This window comes from Sinocyclocheilus grahami, unplaced genomic scaffold, assembly GCF_001515645.1.
Source record: "Sinocyclocheilus grahami isolate Dianchi unplaced genomic scaffold, SAMN03320097.WGS_v1.1 scaffold863.1, whole genome shotgun sequence".
Classification (NCBI taxonomy): domain Eukaryota; kingdom Metazoa; phylum Chordata; class Actinopteri; order Cypriniformes; family Cyprinidae; genus Sinocyclocheilus; species Sinocyclocheilus grahami.
In genome coordinates, this window is record NW_015506042.1 from 672,311 (window position 1) to 696,943 (window position 24,633).

General features: G+C 37.8%; 1 protein-coding gene across 1 annotated transcript; it reads left to right on the forward strand.

The window, feature by feature from the left end:
* Positions 1-836: 836 nt before the first annotated feature.
* On the forward strand, positions 837-24,120 carry LOC107563258 (uncharacterized). The gene is made up of 10 exons (XM_016248076.1): positions 837-906; positions 5,153-5,504; positions 5,586-7,209; positions 7,625-8,005; positions 9,182-9,607; positions 9,695-10,120; positions 10,208-10,630; positions 14,541-14,963; positions 23,508-23,915; positions 24,030-24,120. The coding sequence occupies exons 2-10, from the start codon at positions 5,171-5,173 to the stop codon at positions 24,040-24,042; spliced, it is 4,458 nt and encodes a 1,485-aa protein (XP_016103562.1). The 5' UTR covers positions 837-906; positions 5,153-5,170; the 3' UTR covers positions 24,043-24,120.
* The last annotated feature ends 513 nt before the right edge of the window (positions 24,121-24,633 follow it).

Below are 24,633 nucleotides of genomic sequence, written 5' to 3' on the forward strand. Positions count from 1 at the left end.
AGGCCGGGTAACGTTGGCAGTGGAATTAAAAAGCCTCTGTACCTCATTTGGTGAAGATATTTGATTTTCCGAAGTACTGTTTTGACAGAGAGCTCTGTCAATATTTTCAAGTACAGCTGGACTTAAAAGAATATTATTTATAATTCTCCTAGCTGCTTCAGACATCCTGTCAAATTTACAGTTGCAGTTCATTAGCGAGTCGAGTTATAACACTCGGTCTCTCTCGCGCACTGTCGCGCTCTCTCGGACGCACTCGGTCTCTCTCGCGCACTGTCGCTCTCTCTCTCCGCGTTCGCTTCACTTTTGTCCAGTCCGGCGCCTCATAGCTGGGCGCCGATCAGCGAAGGAGAGTGACAGAGGGTTGTCCCTCGCTGTAAAGTGACGTTAGGGCATCAGCGCGCTAAACTGCCGCTGCTGTGAGCGAGCGAGTGCGTGGACTTATTTTATTTCTTTGTTCCAACTTCCAAGTGGCCTATAGCCTACATTGGTCATGAATAAATTATGTTAAAACATGTATAAATGACTCATTCTTGACAAAAGGCAAAAGAGCTGTGTGCGTGCGCACATTTTAATAATGTCGGGCTGTAAACGGGTTCGGGCTTTTAAAAAGCTGTCAATCAAAATGTACTTGTCGGGCTCGGGCCGCATTCTGTCGGGCTCGGGCTCTGTCGGGCCTAACTTTTAAGGCCCGATTACAGCTCTACTGAGTCCACACTCCAGATCAGTGGGTGGCGGTAATGCACCCGAAAGCTGTTTGCCAACCGCCATTAAAAAACAAAAGAAGAAGAAGATAGCTGGGCCGCTGTCGCAATGGAACGTTCTACTGAGTTTCGCCTCTTGGTCTTCTCTTTGAATGCAGCAAGGCGAGCCCTACTTCCCGGAAGTTGCTGTCGAAGTGAATGGTAGGTAAGTTTTTGTCCAGTCCAACTTGTTAACAGTTTGACATTTTAATGGTAATGTACATAGAACGCATCTTGTGTTTTATTAATGAATGTTAGTGGTTTATTTGTACGTATACTTTATTGTATTGGCGCACTTTAATGTAGGCATTTAACCCATCGTCTCCGTCTATTCTTCTACCAGATCCCAATTGGGAATGATGTTTATCGAATTAATTTCGCGAATCATTCAACTTGAAAAATGAACTAACGTTACTGTAGAAATCACAAACTTTCACTGTAGTTATGAACAGTTTTGAAGATAATTTTCTCTTTGGTTTAGGTTTCGATTTTGTTTTGTATTCAGCCCACAACATCTCAAACTGAGGTGAAACTGGTCTGTGCAATCTAGGATTTAAATTTTTATAGGTTTTTTTAAGTGTACAGACACGGCATATATATATATATATATATGTTGGCAACAGTTGTGCTGCCAAATATATTTTTTGGAAACTGCATACTTTTTTTAGGATTCTTTGATGAATAAAAAGTAAAAAAAGAACAGTATTTATTCAAAATTTAAATCTTTTCCAACAATATAAATCTTTGCTATCACTTAACAATTTAACACATCCTTGCTGAATAAAAGTTTTAATTTCTTTCAAAAAAAGAAAATAAAAATTTACTGACCCCAAACTTTTGAACGGTAGTGTATATTGTTAGAAAATATTTCTATTTTAAATAAATGCTCTTCTTTTTTTACTTTTTATTCATCAAAGAATCCTGAAAAAAAAGTATCACAGGTTCCAAAAAAAAATTAAGCTGCACAATAGTTTCCAGCATTGATAATAAATCAGCATATTTGAATGATTTCTGAAGATCATGTGACACTGAAGACTGGAGTAATGCTGCTGAAAATTCAGCTTTGCATCACAGGAATAAATTACATTTTAATGTATATTAAAATAGAAAAACATTATTTTACATCATAATAATATTTCACAATTTTACGTTTTTTCCTGTATTTTTGATCAAATAAATGCAGCCTTGATTAGCATAAGAAACTCCTTTAAAAAAACATTAAAAATCGTTCTGATCCCAAACGTTTGACCGGTAGTGTCTAAAGAGTTCAGATGCAAAAGCCTCTAAGTGCTGTCTGAAATTTTAATCTAAAATGATAATTTTTGTCAACATCCTATATTTATGTTCATTTATTTGACTTTAATGGCATAGAAAAGGACCTATACATTGCCATTAAAGTAAAATTACTGAACCTAAACATAAGAGCCTGATAATAAGAAAATTTAATATGGCTCTTAGAGGCTTTTGCATCTGAACTCTTCATATATGTGAGTATTGGAGGGCCTTTATTTAGGAATTCAACATCAGACATTGACGGACTGTGATGTATCATTTTCCAATTAAACTGGGTTGTGGCGGGAAACAATCGCATTCGCTGGCGTAGGATTCAGGTCAGTTCTCTCTTTTTTTTAATGCCATAGATCAGAACAATACCATGAGAAATATTCAGATGTAAAAAGAAAAAGATTAACAACAGTTGCTTCTTAATAAAAAGCTCCACATCAATCCAAAATATTTTTGTGTGTACAGTCGTGGTCAGAATGATTGGCAGCCTTGGTAAATATGATCAAAGAAGGCTGTGAAAATAAATCTGCATTGTTAATCATTTTGATCTTTTATTTAAAAAAAATCACACATATCTAACCTTTCATTGAACTAAAACAATTGAAAATGGGGGAAAATCTCATTATGAAATAAATGCTTTTCTCAAATACATGTTGGACACAATTATTGGCACCCCTAGAAATTATGTACAATTTCTGTGAAAATATTCCCATTTTTATTTACAATTTTAAGCATAGTGTCTATATGCCTAATGCACGGTGAGGAGGAGCGTTTGAGTGGCTAAAGACTCTCCAAGGACCACAGCTAAAGAATTGCAGAAAATAGTTGAGTCTCAGGGACAGAAATCCTTAAAAAAAATAAAATAAAATCAAACAGCACCTACACCACATGTTGTTTGGGAGGGTTTCAAGAAAAAAATCAAGAAAAGAAAATGCTCTCATCCAAAAACAATCTCCAGCATATTCTGTTGTCAGACCCGACTGGAACTTCAAATGGGACTGGCTTCTACGGTCAGATGTAACAAAAAAATTTGCTTTTTAGCAACAAACACTCAAGATGGGTTTGGTGTACACAGGGATAAAAAGTACTCCATGTGTACAATGAAATATACTGCTGTATTTTTAATGTTGTGGGCCTATATTTCTGCTGGAGGTCCTGGACATCTTGTTTAGATACATGACATCTTTGATTCTATCAAATACCAACAGATAAAAAATCAAAAAGTGACTGATTCTGTTAGAAATCTTATAATGGGCCATGTTTGGATCTTCCAACCGGACAATAATCCAAAAACAAACCTTAAAAACAACACAAAAGTGGGTCACTGGGCACAAAACCAAGCTTTTGCTATGGCCATTCCAGTTCCCTGACCTGAACCCTATAGAAAATGAGTGTGGTGAACTGAAGAGGAGAAGCACCATCATGGAGCTGGGAATCTGAAGGGTCTGGAGAGATTCTGGATGAAGGAATTGTCTCTGATCTCTTGTCAGGTGCTCTCTAACCTCATCAGACATTATAGGAGAAAACTCAGAGCTGTTATTATTGCCTAATGGAGGTTTCAAAAAGCATTAAATAAAAGGGTGCCGTTAATTGTGTCCAATGTGTATTAGAGAAAAACATTTGTCATAATGACATTTCCCCCCATTTTAAATTCTTATTCTCCAATGAAAGGTTAGATTTATGTGAACTTTTTTACATAAAAGATCAAAATGATTAACAATGCAAGTTTATTTTCACAGCCTTCTTTGATCATATTTACCAAGGGTGCCAATAATTCTGACCACGACTGTATACAATGAAAAAATAAATGAAAAAGTTTCCTTTTCACCTTTACAGAAATCACAAGAGAGTAATCAATATCTAATTTAAATCTGTAACAGGGCGAACGAGACGAGAGACATGCGGATCCATCTGTAAAGCTTTAATCTTAAACATAGTCAAAACAGGCAAGGGTCGGACAATGGCAAACAGGTATTTAGAGGGCAAGATAGAAGAGTAATCCAATAAACGGGCGTAGGTCGATCAACGGTGTCGGCAAACATAATCCAAAGGATGAGACAAGCGAGTAATTCACAGACATAATAATCCAGGCAAGGTGCGAACAGAATCCAAACAACAAGACGAGAGAGAAATCCAAGACAGGCAGGTTATCAGGAGCAGACAATCAGGCAAAACTAGATGTTACGAAACAGGACTAGAACTAGACTAAACTCAGACAGAACACTGGCTCGATAAAGTGCACCACTAGGAGAGTGATAAATGCAGACAATACTCGGCGTTGAATGCTTGTTTGAGACTGATTTTTATAGTGTGTGTAATTGGCTGCAGGTGTAAACGTAATCAGTGAAATGGAGCATGGGAAATGTAGTCCGTGGTGACATGTGGAAGTCTGTGTAGTGTAAGAGTCAATATAATCAGAAGGCGACCACTGGTGGCGAGCAGACAGAAGACCACGGATTCGTGACAAAAGCATTCTAGCACCTGTGGATGACAGCATAAATAATATAAATAACAAGAAGACAGTAAAGAATATAAAATATATAACAAAAAATACCATAAAACACGAAACAAAGTAACTAGGTAATGCGTCAAATTTCATTCAACGGATCATTATACAGTTTCACAAGTTTGCATCTGATAGAGGGTTTGGACCCAGAAGCGGTGACCCGTGACCTCAGACTTAACAAGTCTGTTTATGCGCCACCGTCGAAATAACTTGGCGGCTAGATTGACCATGCTGTTCGACTTTGCGGCTGGCCAGACTGCGATCGGAAACAGTGTTTCTTTTTCAAAGAAGTGTTATTTACCCGAGTTGTGAATATGAGTTTGAATATGAGTTAATGCGATTAGATGCGCCCTGTAACCAAAAGTAGCCCAATGGCAAGAAAGCACGTATTTTTTATTGAGTTGTCCTCGCGAGTATTATGATGAATAATCATGCAGATATATCAGATACGCATCTTTATTCATTATGTTTAGTCTTTGTACCTCTGTATGATGGGTTCAGGCTGTCTTTTTCTCTGCTGCTTTTTCTTTTGTTCACATTAGGAAATAGTGTAAAAATAATAAATGTGAAATAAATATTTTGAAAATGTATTATGCTAATATGCTTAAACTTATGTCTTCAGGTTTGAAATGCCTGCAACATGGCGTGTGCACAGCAATCTGCCACTGAGTACCTCAGAAACGCCAGGAAAAAACTGGTGACTCATATGAAGAACTTTCCTCTGATCATTGAGAATCTTTATCAGCAGAATGTTTTCAATGACTATGAGGTCGATGCTCTCAAAGCTGAGAGGACAGAGTTTGATAAAGCCAGATGTATATTAGATTGGGTCATTAACAAAGGTGAAATGGCCAGTTATGAATTACTCAGGATTCTGGATGTCACTAAGAAGAGGACATTAGATCCTGGTTTACACTACTGGATCAGCTGTTTTTCCTTCAGAGTGGAAGATACAGAGCCCAGCTATTTATTTGGTGAGTAGAAAAATGAAAGAATATTTTGGTGAAATTAACACATTTCCAATACAATTTTTAATGCTTTTGCTGCTATTATAGGTGCAAAGCCCTGTAAAAGCTACCAGACACAGCTCAAGATGAAAGCAAAAAGTATCCTGAAGGACCAACGGGAACATAGCTGTAAATATCTGGATGACAAGGTACAAGGAAACTTCAGTTTCATACCTCTTGTTTTAGAGAGAGACTCTGTGGTGAAAACTCCTCAATGCGAAATAAAATCAAAAAACAAAAAATGCAAAAAGCTACGACCCAAGAAGCTGAGAGCTTACATTCCTAATGAGGAACAAGCACTATCACCTGAGGATCTCCTGAAATGGCAGGACAAGAACATCCTCGTCATTGGCAAACCTGGAGTAGGAAAGACTACAGTTGTCCAGGAAATGTTGCGTATTTGGGCAGAGAAAGATGGCAGAGAAATCGACTACATGTTTTACTTTGATGAAAGTGTTTTGGCCCACAGTTCTAATATTGCCAGTTTGCAGTCTATTTTGTTTGATGTGTATTTAAAACCCATGGAAAATGACAGAATGGATGTTTTTAAAGATATTGAAGAAAACTCAGAGAATGTTGTTCTTATATTGGATGGAGTGATGGATTTTGGAAAACATTCCATCTTGTGGAAGATCATGAACCACGAGCTCCTGCCCGATGCCAAGATTGTGATAACATGCAGATCAGAGGTGGAATATGATCCACTTTTCTGCAACTGGCCGACACAGAAAGTGTATGTCCAAGGGTACAGTAAAGAGTCTATCAGCACATACTACCATACTATGTTGGGTCATGATCCTGTTCTTCTAGAAGTTGTTTTGAAAAATCAAGAGTTGTTCAGTCTCAGTCATGTTCCATTGTATGCATCCATGATTGTTGACTTGATGCAATTTAAAAATGGCACAGTATTCGACCATCCACACACAGTTACAGAGATGTACATCCACATTTTCCGTGCTGCTGTGAAGAAACCAATTAAGCAAATAGATAAATACCTGAAAGACATCAAAGATCAGGTCTATTACTTGATGGAAAACGCATTCAATGCAACTATGCAGAAAACCCTAAACGTTATTAGCTGTGATGAGACAGACATTTGTCACGCTTTTCTCAAAATGATCACAATAAGAGACTCGCCAACATCTGCAATGACATACTGTGCGTTTCTCCACAACACAATGCAGGAATTCTTTTCAGCTTTGTGGCTTCTTGGACATCCAGATGAAATTGAAAAAATCCTACAGCTCTGTCAGACTGAAGAGCATAAACACATGAGACATGTTCTTCCTTTCTTATGTGGACTTCTGAGTGAACACAACATCAGACTCCTCAAGTGTCTCTTCCCAGAGGATCAGACAAAGAAAACTTCTGATTGGTTCATTGAGAAACTTTTGGACACTTTTCTCCAGCCTCAGAGTGACAGTGAAGAGTTTGATCTTCTCTATGTGTGTCAGTGCTTGTATGAACTCCAGTCTCCTAAAGCCTGCTTAATGTTCCTGGAGAAGATGGACCATCAGCTTGAACCAGAAGTGGATCTTGATCCTCATCAGTGTTGTGCTTTGTCTTATGTGATCGCTCAATCCAGAGATAAAGAGGTTTATCTGAATCTGGAAGACTGTACCATAGCTGATGTGGGAATGAACATGATGCTCAGCTGCTCGCCAAATATAAGGTAATAGAGATGAGATTTTGTGCGTGTGTGTGTTTTTAATAATTCTAGCTGTGAATTTAGAGAGATTTTTACTCTGCGGAAAGACTGACATCACTGCTAAAAAGACAAAGTTAAAAATAGTATGAAAAGTGTGATTTATAGTGAAGTAATTTGCCATTTAAATAATATATTAAAGCAATAATAAAATAATAATAAAAAGTAATGTAGTCAAAGTCATTTAGAACAGCTAAGTGGTGTATAGGCACGATACAAATCTATTTTTAAGATTTTTTTTTTGGTCATATCTGTCAGTTACTCTATTGAAGGGCTGCACTTAACATCCATATATCCCTAGAAATGAACATTGTATGGTAGACATAGTACTGAACCTCTAAAGTAGATCATCAAGGCATAATTTTAGATTTCTGTGTTGCAGGTTAAATATTTGTAAAGAACCACTGGCGCAAACCACATTCTTTCTAGAATTCTTCCATAAAGCATCTCAATGCGGTTGCAGCTTTTTTGATCAGAGATACAATTGCAACCACGAACCACTCAATATACTTCTGGATCTTTACTCGCATGTAAACAACTATGAGACTCAAACAGGCAGAAGTTTCCTTCCAGCATTACAGTCAGTTTTCCAGTCAGCACCTGATGTCTGGATCATAGATCTCTCACAGAGAAAGACCTCAATCCTCCTGGAAGTGCTGAAACTCCAAACAGAGAAGAAACCAGTAGAGCTGAGAGGATGTTCAGAGGAAGAGAGAGAAGTGATGAGTTTCCTTCAGTGTCTGCCCTACATCTCACAGCTGAGGTACCTGAACTTGCATGCTTTTGATTGTTGATTTAACCCTCAGAGACCCAAGCACTGATATTCATATATATATATCAAGAAACTGAACATTATTTACAACATTTTTACCTGTAATCCATAGCCTCAGGCAAATGGTCCGGACTAATGTCCGGTTCGCGAACAAATTCTTTTGAACTGGTTCTTTTTTAGTGAACTGGATGAAGCAGTTCACCAAAATAGTTTGCCTGAAATAGTTTGCGGGTCAAGCCAGCACAGATTTACAAGTTATTCAATCAAAACTCACTTTCGGACGTGCCTAAAAGTCACTTCGATTCTAAATGAGCCAATATATTTATGTGCACAATCTTATGTTGCTGGTTTATGCCAGCTCATTCGGCTGCTGCATCTGAAAGCTGAAAAATGCTGTCTTTGGAGGATGTATTCCAAGTTAGGAAGCTTCACTTCCTGTCTCCTGAGATGCCTTCATCTGATCAATTTTTGAAGGTAGCATAGATGTATCCTTCGCTGCCTTTGATATCCCACAATCCTGTGTGTTCCATTCCATGATGGTTGAGATAAAAAAAAATGAAGATGGCATCTGAAGGTTGTGTTTGGTGGTTAGTGTGTGTAAATGTATGCTTCTGACCAACTTTTTGCACTTTTGATGTTATTTCTAGCGGGAAATCAGTATTATAGTAATTAAATATTTGCTTATTTATCACCAAAGCTCATTCTATTTTGTTGTAGATCATTAAACCGTTACACTGCCTCAGAAGCATGTCCAAAATCAATTTCACGAGGTGCCTTTGTGCGCAAATGCTGCCTGGAAAGTTATTGCCTGATGAGGCAGCTAGGCAACAATTCAGCAGCCTATTATTTAATAACCTTATTCAGTTGTTGCAATTCTGTTATGCTGGGTCTCATGAATCCTAAACTTTAACTTGTAAGAACAAGGCTTGCGTTGAGTGTTTAATCTATATTGTATCTGATTCCAATATTAAATGTTTGTACAGTTATCAGAGATAAATTCATTATTGACATTTCATAACTAATTTGATGCACGGTCTCAAGTGTCTACAGCAATGTGAGCTGAAAACAGAAAACACTACAATTTAATTAGCATTAGTCACATAATAGCTATAATAAGTTCTGTGATATCTCTACTTATTCACATTTCTCATTTCCATTTTGTTACAGAATCTCTAATCTGAGTGAAAGTGTTCAAAAAAGGCTTCTTCTGAGTCTCTTCATTAAAGCAGCAGAGATTGAGACACAGACAGGAGAGCAGATGCTGAAACTGTTAACATCTGGCTGCATTTACAGCTTTTTTCCTTACAGATGGACTTTCAGTATTGAATGGAGTGATTTCCTGCTAATTTTTTACTCACATGTGAAGAACTATGAGACTCAAACAAGCAGGAGTTTTCTTCCAGCACTACAGTCAGTTTTCCAGTCAGCACCTGATGTCTGGATCATAGATCTTTCACAGAGAAAGATCTCTGCCCTCCTGGAAGTGCTGAAACTCCAAACAGAGAAGAAACCAGTAGAGCTGAGAGGAAGTTCAGAGGAAGAGAGTGAAGTGATGAGTTTACTTCAGTGTCTGCCCTACATCTCACAGCTGAGGTACCTCATACAAACACAAATAGAGTTTTTATCATTGTCAGAGTTCTGTGATATGTCTGTTTATACTTATTTTTAATTTGGTAACAGGTTTTACCTTTGGAATGGCATTTCTGCAGCACAGTTTGTTCTGAGACTCTTCATTAAAGCAGCAGAGATTGAGACACAGACAGGAGAGCAGATGCTGAAACTGTTATCATCAGTCTGCAGCTACAGCTCTTTTCCTTATGAAAGGACATACAGAATTAAACAGAGTGATTTCCTGCTGGATCTTTGCTCATATGTGAAGAACTATGAGACTCAAACAGGCAGGAGTTTCCTTCCAGCATTACAGTCAGTTTTCCAGTCAGCACCTGATGTCTGGATCATAGATGTCTCACAGAGAAAGAGCTCCGTCCTCCTGGAAGTGCTGAAACTTCAAACAGAGAAGAAACCAGTAGAGCTGAGCGGATGTTCAGAGGAAGAGAGTGAAGTGATGAGTTTACTTCAGTGTCTGCCCTACATCTCACAGCTGAGGTACCTCATACAAACACAAATAGAGTTTTTATCGTTGTCAGAGTTCTGTGATATGTCTGTTTATACTTATTTTTAATTTGGTAACAGGTTTTACCTTTGGAATGGCATTTCTGCAGCACAGTTTGTTCTGAGACTCTTCATTAAAGCAGCAGAGATTGAGACACAGACAGGAGAGCAGATGCTGAAACTGTTATCATCAGTCTGCAGCTACAGCTCTTTTCCTTATGAAAGGACATACAGAATTAAACAGAGTGATTTCCTGCTGGATCTTTGCTCATATGTGAAGAACTATGAGACTCAAACAGGCAGGAGTTTCCTTCCAGCATTACAGTCAGTTTTCCAGTCACCTGATGTCTGGAGCATAGATCTCTCACAGAGAAAGATCTCTGCCCTCCTGGAAGTGCTGAAACTTCAAACAGAGAAGAAACAAGTAAAGTTATTCGAATGTTCAGAGGAAGAGACTGAAATGAAGAGTTTTCTTCAGTGTCTGCCCTACATCTCACAGCTGAGGTACCTAAAATTACATTTAAATTTTTGATTTAACCCTCAGAGACCCAAGCACTGATTTTTATGATAGATGTTTTTTCATGCTTGAAATGTTTTGAGGAAGCTATTGATATAACATGAATAGTTATAAAAATGAATTAGTTTTACATATGTTTTGTATTGGAGTGTAAAAATTTAGGGTTTAGGGTTGCAATTGTACCAGTTTTTAAAATAGCAAGTAGGGCTGCACGATTAATCAAATGCGATTGTCATGCGCATTTTGATAGTAATGCCGGTTCTGTAATCAGCAGGAAATCATCATCACGTGCTTTCAGATGGAGCAGAATTGACTAAACATAGCTTTAGTTCACTGACAAGTTACGCAAAAAATTTTTATTGTGCGATTATGAAATGGAAGAAATTGTTCGCGATAATGACAGCTGTTTGCATAGCTTCTCAGTGAACTACGGCTCTGTGAAGTAAATGCTGCTCCATCTGAAAGCATGTGAAAATACCACATTTAATAACATATTTTTACTCCAAACTCACTTCGTAACGTCAGTCGAGTGTTTGAAATAAATCCTTCTGTGAGATGATGTGGCTTCTTACACAGAATAAGGCACGCAACATATTTCATAGTATTTAAGCGGTGATAAAGACATTGCATTATAAATATACTTTATTTGAATAAATTATAATAAGAACTCAGATAAACCGTATATTGCCGTAGTCGTGTGTTTATTTGTTACGTTGAATCAATAAAAGCAGTTGAATCTTCTGTTTATTCAGCTGCAGCCATAGGCATTTTCTGGGTTTCTTCTGCAAGGCATATTTGGAGTTTCAGCGCGAGAGCGCCCTCTGGCCTTTGGATGGAGATTTACTGCTGATCACAGAACCGTGCTTCACTGAAAGATACGCATGACAATCGCAGCTTCTGTCGAATCGCGATCTCGGTTCCATTTCGATTTATCGTGCAGCCCTAATAGCAAGTAAAAATTTAATTAAGTAAAAACACAATTCAACATACAAATGTATATGAAAATAACATATTACAACCAATAAGAAATAAAGTCACTTAAGAAATGTTATTAATTCACCACCATATCCTTTACTTTATTCACTTTTCTACTTTGCATATTGTAACAATCAAAGAATTGAAGCACTTGAAGCACTTGTTATGCTTCATATTTAAGTACAATAAAAGTGTCAAAGTTCCGGCTCGTACCGTGTGAGAAGAATTACGGGCCGATTCGAGAACGTTACAAGCACCTCCCGTCCTCCCGATAATTTTCAAACATGTCAAAAAAAAAATTGGATGCTGTCGGTTTAAATTTGTGGCATATGTGCGGTTGAACGAGACGATTTGGTGATCCATCGGAAGTTGACCAATCAGAAGATGACAAAAAACACATATTTTGTATATAAATAGTCTTTATAGTAATTTGTTTAATTATACAGCTCTATTTTTTATTTGTTATTCCGAATTGTACCAAATTTACCATTCAGCTTTATGAATGAACATGCCTGTTATATTTCCGGCAAAAAGAGCAGAAATTCAGAAATAGCCTACTCGCCTCGAGTTGTTTATGAAGAACATAAAGTCCATGCTTTTCTCTGCTTTTCAGCCATTCTCTTTGCCATGTCCTTCATCTTCGTTTCTTTTTTTGGACGTCACAAGCCATAGCTGCCACGGAGAAAACTATTTCGTCCTCAGAATCCATATTTTTATGAATGGAGCGAAACATAATGCTTACCACAGAGTTTGTAAAATCGCAGTTAATTTGTGTCGTGTGTGTGACTGCCTCCTTACGATTTTCGGATAAACTCAATTGTGACATGTGCTTGGGCTCACGACGTTCCGATTTTCAGAATCGCACCGTGTACGCCCGCCTTAAAGCATGGCACATTTCCCATGTTATCTCTATAATTGAAAATGAGAAATGTAGAGCTCCATTAAATCGAGTTTTACTGCACAGTTCTATAATGTATAATATGTTGTAGGCTATAATATGTATAAATATGTTGAATGTTGTGTGAGTCTTTATTGTGTAAGACCTATATAAAAAGCTTTGATCACTAATGACCAGCATTGCATACTTACTAAGTTTAGGAAAATTATTTCAAATATATGCAAGTCGAACATTTCAGGGCATGTAACATTATTCAATAGACCTCAGGGTAGTGGCATATTTAATTTTTGACAGGAATGAAAGCGAGGCTGTGAGGGATAGAAGTGGAGTGCTTTAAGTGGATAGGCCTACTCAGGGCAAGGATTGTTTGCTAGAAAATAATAATAAAAAATTGTCATCTACGTGTGCATTTTACAATGTTTAAAAGCTTGTTAGGAATGTCTTGACATGTTTATTTGAGATTTTTATATTTGTAACTAAAAATTAATTAATTTCCGACATTGTAATGAAGCTCTGCATTTACCCGCCTGCATCCATTCTGATTTCACTCAGACAGTAGTCACCTGTGAATGACACCACGCCTCTTGGAGCTGGTAAATGGTCAAAATATGGAAAAAATACACTAAAGAGTAGGAACGTGAAGATGGCATTAAGGGCTGGATACAGCATGTGACTTGGGACGATACCAAAGTTTTCTGTAGGTACTGTAAAGCAGTGGTACTCTCATGAACGCACGTCGAAGACTGACACGGAAGAGAAGAAATTGTTGAATAAAGTCATTATTTTTGTTTTCTTTGCACACAAAGTATTCTCATGGCTTCATAAAATTAAGGTTGAACCACTGTCTCGTGGACTATTTTAACGATGTCCCTGCTAGTTTTCTGGGCCTTGAACGTGGTAGCTCCGTTGCCATCTATGCAGAGTCAGAAAGCTCTTAGATTTAATCCAAAATATCTTAATTTCTGTTCCAAAGAAAATTTTCATTTTTGGGTGAACTAACCCTTTAAGATTTTTTTTTTTTTAATTTCAAATAATTATAAAACAGATATGGGGGCAAGTAAGGACATTCTATGGCCATTCATACTCAAAATGGTAAGCATGTGCTGCTTTGTTAACGGCTTGTATATATGCAGTGTTAGTTTCAGTTTCCCTTTTTTGAATAATGAATATAGACTGATGATATACAGTTGTGGCCAAAAGTTTTGGCAGTGACACAAATTATGTTTCGCAAAGTTTGCTGCTTAAGCTCTTGTGGTGTTCATTCACATTGTTTCTAGATTATTGTGTAGAGTGATCAGATGCATTTTTAATAATTGCTAAAAGCTTCATTGGCCAAAAAAAAAGACCTTTTCACAAGAAAAACTTTAAAAAACAGCTTATAAAACATAGTTCTGGGTTTTTTAGCTTGTTTACTGTACACCTTGTTCCATAGCAGCTTTTAGGCATTGCTCTGTTTTTTGTTTTAAGTCAGAAATGACAAGGAGGCAGCTTCCCGCAATTGAAAGTCAATGGAGAACATTGGATTGTTTTCCCCCCCGGTGTGGGCGTGGCCTAAATGCGCTCTTTCTCTTTTGGCCGCCTCTAGTTTTCCCTTTGTTTTGCCTCCAGCTAGCGCTGTGACTTAATTGTGATGTCGACACTAAAAGGGTTTATAAACAATTATTTTCTGTCACGCAGACAGAAAATTTACCTGCTTTGGCCCTTGGCTGTAGTTGTAGTGTGTTCAAGCACAAATTATTAGCCAAGGTACAACACGTCGACAACACAGTTGGCTTTTGTGACAGCTAGTTCAGTTTTTTGATGTTTGTTTGGTGTGTCACAGCCTTTATACTGCATCTGATTCCAATATTAAATGTCTCAACAGTTATCAGGGTTAATTATTCATTGTAATTCATAATTGACATTCCAGGTTTAATTTGATGGTCTATATCAAGTGTCTACAACTATGTTAGGTGAAATGTGAGGTAATTAAAAAAAAATGATATCTCTATTTATTCACATTTCTTCTTTCCATTTTGTTACAGATTCTTTAATCTGCATGAAAGTTTTCAAAACAGATTTCTTCTGAAACTCTTCATTAAAGCAGCAGAGATTGAGACACAGACAGGAGAGCAGATGCTGAAACTGTTATCATCAGTCTGTAGCTACAGCTCTTTTCCTTATGAAATGACTGACATAATTAAACAGATTGATTTCCTGCTGGATCTTTGCTCACATGTGAAGAACTACGAGACTCAAACAGGCAGGAGTTTTCTTCCAGCATTACAGTCAGTTTTCCAGTCACCTGATGTCTGGATCATAGATCTCTCACAGAGAAAGAGCTCCGTCCTCCTGGAAGTGCTGAAACTCCAAACAGGGAAGAAACCAGTAGAGCTGAGCGGATGTTCAGAGGAAGAGAGTGAAATGATGAGTTTCCTTCAGTGTCTGCCCTACATCTCACAGCTGAGGTAAGATAATCTCTGGAAATTTACAGTTATTGTGAAAAATGATTTCTGTATAAATTGGAACATGTTTTCAGGTGTTAATGAGTGTTGTTAGATTAGGGGTTCTATTTTGAATGATGCATTCTGACCGTTTACTACACCTGATCTGATTTAAGTGCAGTTTCTTAAGCCCAAAGTATATTTCGGCCATCTGCATTCCGAGAAGGTCACTGCCCTCATGAAGCAATTTTAGTCATCAGAAGTTTCCGCAGATGTCCGCCCACACTGTTCATGTGCAATTTTTGTGACCACACGTTCAACAGCGCAGGCGCGAGGTGAATGCTGAAAGAGTCAAGTAGGTGGTACTGCGCATGTCAAACTTGTCCATCCACACTCATCCATGGTTGAGTGTACTTTGAAAATGTGCAGACGCCTTTAGATCTGAACAAACCATCAATCATTAATTTAACCATCGCATTGAGTTTTTAATGAGGCTATGAAACTTTATATTAAATGCACCAGTTCAGCTATGATCTAGAAGTTTGTTCTTGCATAGAGTGGGTTGCATCTTTGCAGGGATTCCCTGTGGTAAGCTGAAAGGGGTTTCCCTGGTGTGCTCATTGGTTACAGGTCTGTTCATGTCTGGAGTGACATCTTGGAAAGCCAGCCACGATGAGCGTTGACTGATGAAAATAAAAGTCACCTTCAAGCAGAATCACGTATCAAAATCAAAATCAAGCAGAGTCTCGTAGGTGGGTTGAAGTTTAAGGAGGGCAAAAACTAAAGAATCGGACCCTACAGCTTCATGGCAAAACTAAGAATAAGAAACACTCAACAGAAAAGAAAAGAGAGAGAAAAGAAAAGTATGACTAGATTGCTTGTTCCTTCATGATTGTAGATCTAGAACTGACTTGCAGAACAGTCTAGAACAGGCATGGGCAGACTCGGTCCTGGAGCACCATTGTCCTGCAGAGTTTAGCTCCAACCCTGATCAAACACACCAGAACAAGCTAATCATTGTCTTCAGGATTACTTAAAGGTTACAGGTAGGTGAGTTTTATCAGGGTTGGAGCTAAGCTCTGCAGGAAAGTGGCCCTCCAGGACAAAGTTTGTCCATGCCTGGTCTAGAAGAACAACAGTTTGTGATACGAGTTTTAGACTCTGCTGTTTAACCAACTCTTCAAAGAGCTTCTGACCAATTAGACATTGTCTTTAGGTTGGGGCATAGCTTTGTTTTCTTCCCCTCACATAAATCACGCCATCATTTCAGCCACATTGTTCCTAATTGTCCCGCTCTTGCAGAGTACAATTCAGTCACAGTTTCTACAATGAGAAGATAAGTTTTACCAAGAATTGATTATCAACATTTGGTAAATGAATTACCATTCACTCACATACCAAACATCACATTATTCATTAATCATCTTTAATTAAGGCATAATAGTCAAACATGTAGGTTACAGATATGACATAAACTGTAGAATTATGCAATGGAATGATATTTGGTTATGAGTCCTTCTTTGCATCATTTTGGGATGAACTGATGAGTTTTGATATGTAAACGCACGGGCAATTCTAGGATTTTCATTTTAGGGGGGCTCAGCCCCCAATGAGGGTATAATAATGATGAGCCCCAGATACAGATCCCCTGTAAAGACCTTGTCTCAGACGACCACCGGGACAAGACCACAGGAACGAGATGAGTCCTCTGCACAATGTGACTTTGCTGCAGCCTGAAATTGAACTGCTGGTTTGGTTTGGTCAGAGGAGAACTGGCCCCCCAACTGAGCCTGGTTTCTCCCAAGGTTTTTTCTCCATTCTGTCACCGATGGAGTTTTGGTTCCTTGCCGCTGTCGCCTCTGGCTTGCTTAGTTGGGGACACTTCATTTCCAGCGATATCGTTGACTTGATTGCAAATGATTGCAAAGATACTATTTAAACTAAACTGAGCTGGATGATGACATCACTGAATTCAATGATGAACTGTCTTTAACTGAAAAATGAGTGTTTACTATTGTCATTTTGCATTATTGACACACTATTTTCCTAATTAATGCTGTTCAGTTGCTTTGACACAATCTGTATGGTTAAAAGCGCTATATAAATAAAGGTGACTTGACTTGACTTAATAATAAAAAATAATAATAAATAAAAGAAAAAAATTATAATAATGTTTGACTAATAGGGTAGGGTGATATACTAAACTTATTGCAGTATTCCACTGTATTGCATACTGTATTGCATAGATGGGTATAACATTTGAGTAATGAATAAGCCAAATGCAAGTCTTCCTGCTCTCACACACACCTGTTTTCTATACAAACATACATTTTTACTGTTTGCATTTCTAGAACAAACCTCTTTCTTTAGCTCAAGTACTGTCTGTCACTGTCTTTAATAATTTATGTGCATGACTGTATGGTAGTTAATGCCACAAACACTGTAATAGGCTATGTTTTATATTGAAAGTTGCATTTAAAAAAAAATCTAATGAAAATATCAACATGATCATTTTATAAAGTATGCATTCATAAAGGGCTACATTTTCACTGGAGGAAACAGCTGTGGTGTGATGAGTGGTGAACGAAGCAAAAACTTTACAGTAGATGGGAAACCAATTGCTCCCCATGACATTTTGAAAACTGTATTTATGACAAAGAACTGCACAGATGCAGATATTACAACAATCTATCGATAAACACACCTTGTCCTCTGTTTCTCGCTCTGTGCCGCCAAGGCCTGCTGATTGAAGAACACGCTGAAAGACGGGGATGAGCCGAAGTTTGCCGCCATTTTCATATGAAATTTAAAGGGGACTGAAGCGATCACAAACCCGTGTACAATTTATTGAGCTAATCGCAAAATTTTTAGGGGGGCTGAGTAGAAATGTAGGGGGCTAAGGCCCCCCTTAAAATGGTCTAGCGTTGCCCATGAAAACGCAGTCTCTGTGCCATTCAGAGAGTGGTTAGGCTATCAGTCCTGTGAGGAAAAGGTCAAAAGGGATTCCTGATTTGCCTCAATGTCCTGGGTGGAGAATCACCCCCCTTTGTCTTAACCAATGATTCTCCTTGTGAGCGTTGGGATGTACCATCTTTGGACCCATTTGCCTTGGATTATCTGCCTAAAGTTGAAAACCAGGAACCTCAAATGCGTGTGACACACTTGAACGGACTTCACTGGTTCTAGTGCATCACACACATGCACATTTGAGCATCTTCTTTTCCTTTTAATGGTGGTTGGCAAACCCATTTAAAAGTGCATACCGCTACCTACTGCATGACAGCTGATGTAAAATAAGAGTCGGGCTTAGGAGAGCCGATACCAATCAGTTAAAAAATGCTTAATCGGCCCCGATCCCGATCTTTGAGATCGGCTTGCGATATCCCTATTGATGGAGTTCTTTCTCTAGTTGGGGCCATTTCTTACAGGCGTGCTTTTTTTAAAGTGGTGAAGGAGTTAGTTGGGAGTTGCTGGGTTCACACTGACAAGAGCCTCTGATTTTATGGTGCTGGAGTGTTGAATGCTGGGCAGTTAGGCTGCAAAATTTCACCAGTTTTTTTATATAGCAAGCAAAAATTCTCAATTCACAACACAATTCAACGCACAAATGTGTATGAAAAATTATATATTAGAACCAGTAAGGATAAATTTGTGAAAAGTGTTAAATTGGTGAACTTCAGAGGCAAGGGAGAGTAGGATCAAAATGCAGTATTTATTAAATAAACAATAATCCAAAAACAAGGAGCAGGAACCAAGAAACAGGCACAGAACTGAGGACACTAAGGGTGCTTTCACACATGGCCTGTTGTTTCGGAACCTGGCGCGTTTCCCCCCTTAGCTTGGTTCATTTGGACATATGTGAACACGGTCTTATTGCTCTTCTTTGTAGTAGGTGCATTTTAAAAATGTTTTCCCAATCAATCCTGGACTCCTGCTCAAAATGATAAATTATTATAACGACAGCTACAAAAAACCCAACAATAAGCCCGCAAAGCTGTTATTGTTCCATCCTGACGGATGACAGCTGTGAAAGCTCAGTGGAATCCCGGAAAATAAACCATGGAACTTTGACCAATGAGAGAACAGTTTACTCGCGCGTGACTTGTATTAACAAATTTGGTCTGTATAGAAACATTGCCATATGAAAGCAAACCGCACCAAGAATAAAAAGCAACATTGTAATAATTTTAATCCCTGTTTCGGAACAAAGCAATCGATCTACAGGTGTGAAAACACCCTAAGGCTACCTTCACACTGCAGGCAAATGTGGCCCAAATCCACATGCTCACATGTGACTCAGATCTATTTTTCTCATGACAGTGTGAACAGCACAAACCACATGGAATCTGATGTTTTTAATTCCGATTTGTGCCACTTCCATATGTGGTACTAAATCTGATACAGGTCAGATATTTTGCAGTGCGACCTCAGTGTGAACAGTCGTACCGGAATTCATGCGACTTTTACGTCACTCTAGATCAACATTCGTCACGATTCTGCACTCATGGGAGTCACTTCAAAGATTTTACATACCTAAAGCTATCAAGACAGGTGCGAAAAGTAGTCAGTGGAAGTACAGTGACATGTCAGAACTCATAAGTATTGCAGTGGCAACTCTATATACAAGCAAAACATAAGGGCTCGTATCATAAAAGTTTCAAAACTCTGCTCTCTTCTGTCACATCCTCGTCTTAATTTTTAATTTTCCTGCACATAATTTTGCTGGCTTCTGCGGCAGATCATACTATAAATAAACGCATATTCGTTTACTTTATGTCCTCCGTGTTTACTTCCGCATGACAGCACGTTGCGCTAGTGTTGCCAAGTCCACAGTTTTACCGCAAAATTTAGTAACATTTTCATCATTGCTGCGGGTTTGTTTTTCAACTCCGTGGGTTAAAGCGACCCCACTAACGCGAAATATTACCCAGAACGTGATTGGGCCAGTTTTAGACTAGTTTTGAGAAGCAATTGGGCAGATTTTGATGTGAAAACCTGGCAACCCGGTTCGTATTGTTCTGTTGCGCATGCGGGTCAGTTCAGAACCATGATCTGTTCTCACTGGAAATCTGATATTGGCCACATTTAAAACAACAATGTGAACAGCTATACAAAAAAAATCGGATCTAAGCAAAAATCGTAATTGAGCACTAAGGCTCGCGTAGTGTAATACAACATCCAACTATGGACAAGACCTGACCAAGAACACAGGAAACACAGGGGTTTAAATACACATGGGGTAACAAGCTGACAAGACACAAATGGACTCAATCAGGGAGTACAGAGGGAAGCCAAAATAACTCAAAACTGACTACAAAAACCAGACAGAAAGCAACTTAAAAGTCCACATAAAAATCAGGGAACACAGACCAGAATCATGACAAAAATTTTAATACATATATTATTTTAATACGTGAATTAACACCGCCACATTATTTACTTTATTCACTATTCTACTTTGTATATTATGTCTCTATAGTCAGCTTTATGTATTGTATAATGTCTGTAACTGAGCTTCAGCACAAGTATTTTAATGTCCAGTGTAAACCCAAGGACTATGTAGCGAATCAGCTCAAAGGGGAAATAGGAATAATTAATCATAACTAGTTATAATTAATTATAAATATTTAGATCCGCTGTAAGTATTTATTTGACCTCTCAGGGTCAACTGTCTGTCAATTCTAAGAACGTTAATTTCCTGGTTAGGGAAAATAACTTTCTTACTGTACAATACTACTCAGAGCATATAGCATAAATCTGCATGATTAGGGACTCCAGTTATGAGCAAACAATGAACAACATCATGTGTGTTACAAGTAAGACTTTATTAACTACATAAACACTTAAACTAGTCTAACATACACATACACACACAAACACGCATACAGTTGGTATAGGAAAAGGATAAAAGCTTAGGCAGTAAAGAGAAGAGAAATAAAACATTAAGCTATGGTACCATTTGATATTCAGCAGATCTACAGCCTGAAGGAAACATCAGTTTCTTAGTTCAAACACACCTTTGTAAAAAGGTGCAAATGATACTTAATGTATGCATTTAATAAGACTAAGTTTGATGCTTGCACATCTTGTCTGTTTGACAGAGTCCTGATGCAATCTGAAGGCTCAAGTTGATCTTTGTTGAAGTTGGTTGATGAAAAAGAACCAGTTTGAGTCAGATGATCTTGGTGAATAAAAAGTCAAAGTGTCCTTAGAGGGGTGCTGGCTCACATCGTCATCGTCTCAGAATCTAACAGAACCGCAGTCTGGAGACTTAGTAGAAAAAGCTCTCTGGGCGGAACTGTGCGTGGGCTTTTTTAAAGTCTGAGAAAATTACCTGCCTCTTAGGATGGGCTTGTCCAATGAGAAAGGCTGAAGTTTCAAGCGGGAGTTTGGATACTGGGGAGTTTTACGACCCTTTGTGTGAGGGCATGGTAATGTGCAAATGAAACTCGAATCAAATTACTAAAGATTCTTAGAACACTAATATATTGCCTATGTACATATAATACATATAATATTCACTCTCGTTTAGATCATCAGAAGACGAATTCATAGATACTAAACATGGTAGGATTACATATAGGTAAGATGACATGAACGAGTGGTTCTATCATAAGCCTGCATAAAACAGTATACAATATAAACAAAATATACAAGGACAGTAACAACATACACAATGACCTGGATGATATGTGTGTTCATTCAAAGAAAGGTTTTCCTATGAATTAATTAGAGAACAGTCCATTTCTCTGGGCATTATGTGTTTTTCCTATGAGGAAAATGAGTGAGTTTCTCTGCCCACATTCCTTTGGGCAATAAAACCAGTGATATCAGCCTTGGTTGCCATGGAGGCCAGAGGACGCATTTCGGGGGAAGGGTCCATAGACCCTCATGTAGCTTGTTAACTGAGGGGTGTTACAGAGTATTTGTTAAATCTAATGAAAAACGGTGAGGCTGACTGGTCCATACGCTACAACTATTTAAAAAACTGCACTAAAAATTCATGTAAAAGTAAACTGTCACTAATCCTTGCAAAATAACAGGTGAATAATCATTACACAACTGTTGATCTAAATAGTGTCTTTTACTTTTTGTCACTTACATTCTGAAAAGTAAATTTTCTTAGTTAATTTAGTTTTTGCCCTTTTTTTCTTTCAGTGTCTGGTGTAATCAAAATAATAGAAATGGCCTTCACTGAATGTAACTGTAGACTATAATGTTTTATTTTAATACTTTATTTTAATAGCAAGAAAATCGTTGCTGGGACCTTAATGACTTGAGCATAACAGAGAAAGTAGCCAAATATAATTTGGAGTACTTTATGGCTAATATATTAAATAGGGTCTATTGTGGGAAAACTATAGAAAAAAGTTTGATTACTAACGCACAGCGTATATTTGCAAATCTTAAAGGGTTAGTTCACCCAAAAATGAAAATTCTGTCATTAATTATTCATCCTTGTGTCGTTCCAAACCCGTAAGACCTTCATTCATCTTCGGAAGACAAATTAAGATATTTTTTATGAAATCCTGGAGCTTTCTGACCCTGCATAGACAGCAACGCAACTACCAACTTCAAGGCCCAGAAAGGCAGTAAGGACATCGTCAAAATAGTCCATGTGACATCAGTGGTTCAACCGTAATATTATGAAGCTACGAGAATATTTTTTGTGTGCAAAAAAAAAAAAAAAAGACTTTATTCAACAATATTTTGTCTTCCGTGTCAGTCTTCGATGTGCGGTGGTGCTGCTGATGCAGGAGCCGGCGTTCTGACGTAGAACCTGGATGTGCCTTGTTTATAAGCAGAGGAAGATGCATGCTGTACATAAAACATGTCTGGAAATTTCGACAGAGAGGATGACTTGCAATATTTTGCCCAGTCTTACTTATTCAAAACAGAATATACAGACGAACTAAGAGAGATGGACATTCTACGTTGGAACGCTGGCTTCACGCATGCGCCATGATACTCTCGTGAATGGTGGCGGACGCTGACATGGAAGAGAAGAAATAGTTGAATAATGTTGTTATTTTTATTTTATTTTTTGCAAACAAAAAGTATTCTCATGTCTTCATAAAATTAAGGTTGATCCACTGATGTCACATGAACTATTTTAATGATGTCCTTAGTACTTTTATGGGCCTTGAACATGGTAGTTCCTTTGCTGTCTATGCAGGGTCAGAAAGCTCTTGGATTTCATCAAAAATATCTAAATAATTTGTGTTCCAAAGATGAAAGAAGGTTTTACAGGTTTGGAACGACATGAGGGTGAGTAATTCATGACAGAATTTTCATTTTTGGTTGAACTATCCCTTTAAGAAAATGATCTCAGCTACTTATTGTGTGTTAGTGTTAATCTATGCTGCATCTGATTCCAGTATTAAATGTTTGTACAGTTAGCAAATTCATTATTGATTCATGACTAATTTGGTGTTCTGTCTCAAGTGTCTACAACAATGTGAGTTGAAAACACTGTTTATTATGAATATTTGCATTATTTAGTTATTATAGCTGTAATAAGTTGTTCATCTCTGTTTATTCACATTTCTCATTTCCATTTTGTTACAGAATCTCTAATCTGAATGAAAGTGTTCAAAACAGATTTCTCCTGAAACTCTTCATTAAAGCAGCAGAGATTGAGAAACAGACAAGAGAGCAGATGCTGAAACTGTTAACATCACTCTGCATCTACAGCTTTTTTAATCATGAAAGAATAAATGATTTCCTGCTGGATCTTTGCTCACATGTGAAGGACTATGAGACTCAAACAGGCAGGAGTTTTCTTCCAGCATTCCAGTCAGTTTTCCAGTCAGCTGATGTCTGGATCATAGATCTCTCACAGAGAAAGATCTCTGCCCTCCTGGAAGTGCTGAAACTCCAAACAGAGAAGAAACCAGTAGAGCTGAGAGGATGTTCAGAGGAAGAGAGTGAAGTGATGAGTTTCCTTCAGTGTCTGCCCTACATCTCACAGCTGAGGTAAGAGAATCTCTGGCAACTTACAGTTATTGAGAAATATGATTTCTGTAAAAGTTGAAGCATATTTTAGGTCTTAATGAGTGTATTTAGATTAGTGGGTTTATTTTGTATCAGTGTTATAGGGTGATGCATTATGACCATACACTGAGGGGTTGCCTTCAGTGTGACAACATAAGGGACAAAAAATACTGATTTGAAGGACAAAAAAAGATCAAGACATGAACTGATTATTTCAACACATGAGGAAGAAAAAAAAATACTGATTTGAAGGACAAAAAAAGAATAAGACATGAACTGATTATTTCAACACATGAGAACTTGACAGCTCACCAATAAAACATGAGAAAAGACACAAAGGCTATGTGAACTTTCAACAGAACACATTTTTTATTAAAGATTCATTTTTGTTGTTGTATTGAAGTTTATTTTGTCATTATTTATAATTCTTTTAGTTTACTTTCCGTATACACCACAACTTCACTTGCTTAGTCCTGGTTCCTCCCCAATTAGCTACTCAGTTAAATGTATATGCCCCTCTGTTATTTAGCCAATCTCTGCAGCCATAGACTAATGAGTCCTGATTTATAAATGCCTGCATTGATGCGCAATAGACAAGGAGACTTTGTAGCTGTCGGATGTTTGTAATGTGTGTGTGTATTCATGAGCAATGTAAGTTTGTTTTCTTGGTTTATATAGTGTATCTTTGACTATGTAATCT

Excerpts from the sequence above, each read along its gene's own strand:
- LOC107563258 (XM_016248076.1), top strand. The coding sequence starts at position 5,171 with ATGGCGTGTGCACAGCAATCTGCCACTGAGTACCTCAGAAACGCCAGG. Across the intron at positions 9,608-9,694 it reads CCCTACATCTCACAGCTGAG|GTTTTACCTTTGGAATGGCA; the intron begins GTACCTCATACA and ends ATTTGGTAACAG. Across the intron at positions 14,964-23,507 it reads CCCTACATCTCACAGCTGAG|AATCTCTAATCTGAATGAAA; the intron begins GTAAGATAATCT and ends ATTTTGTTACAG.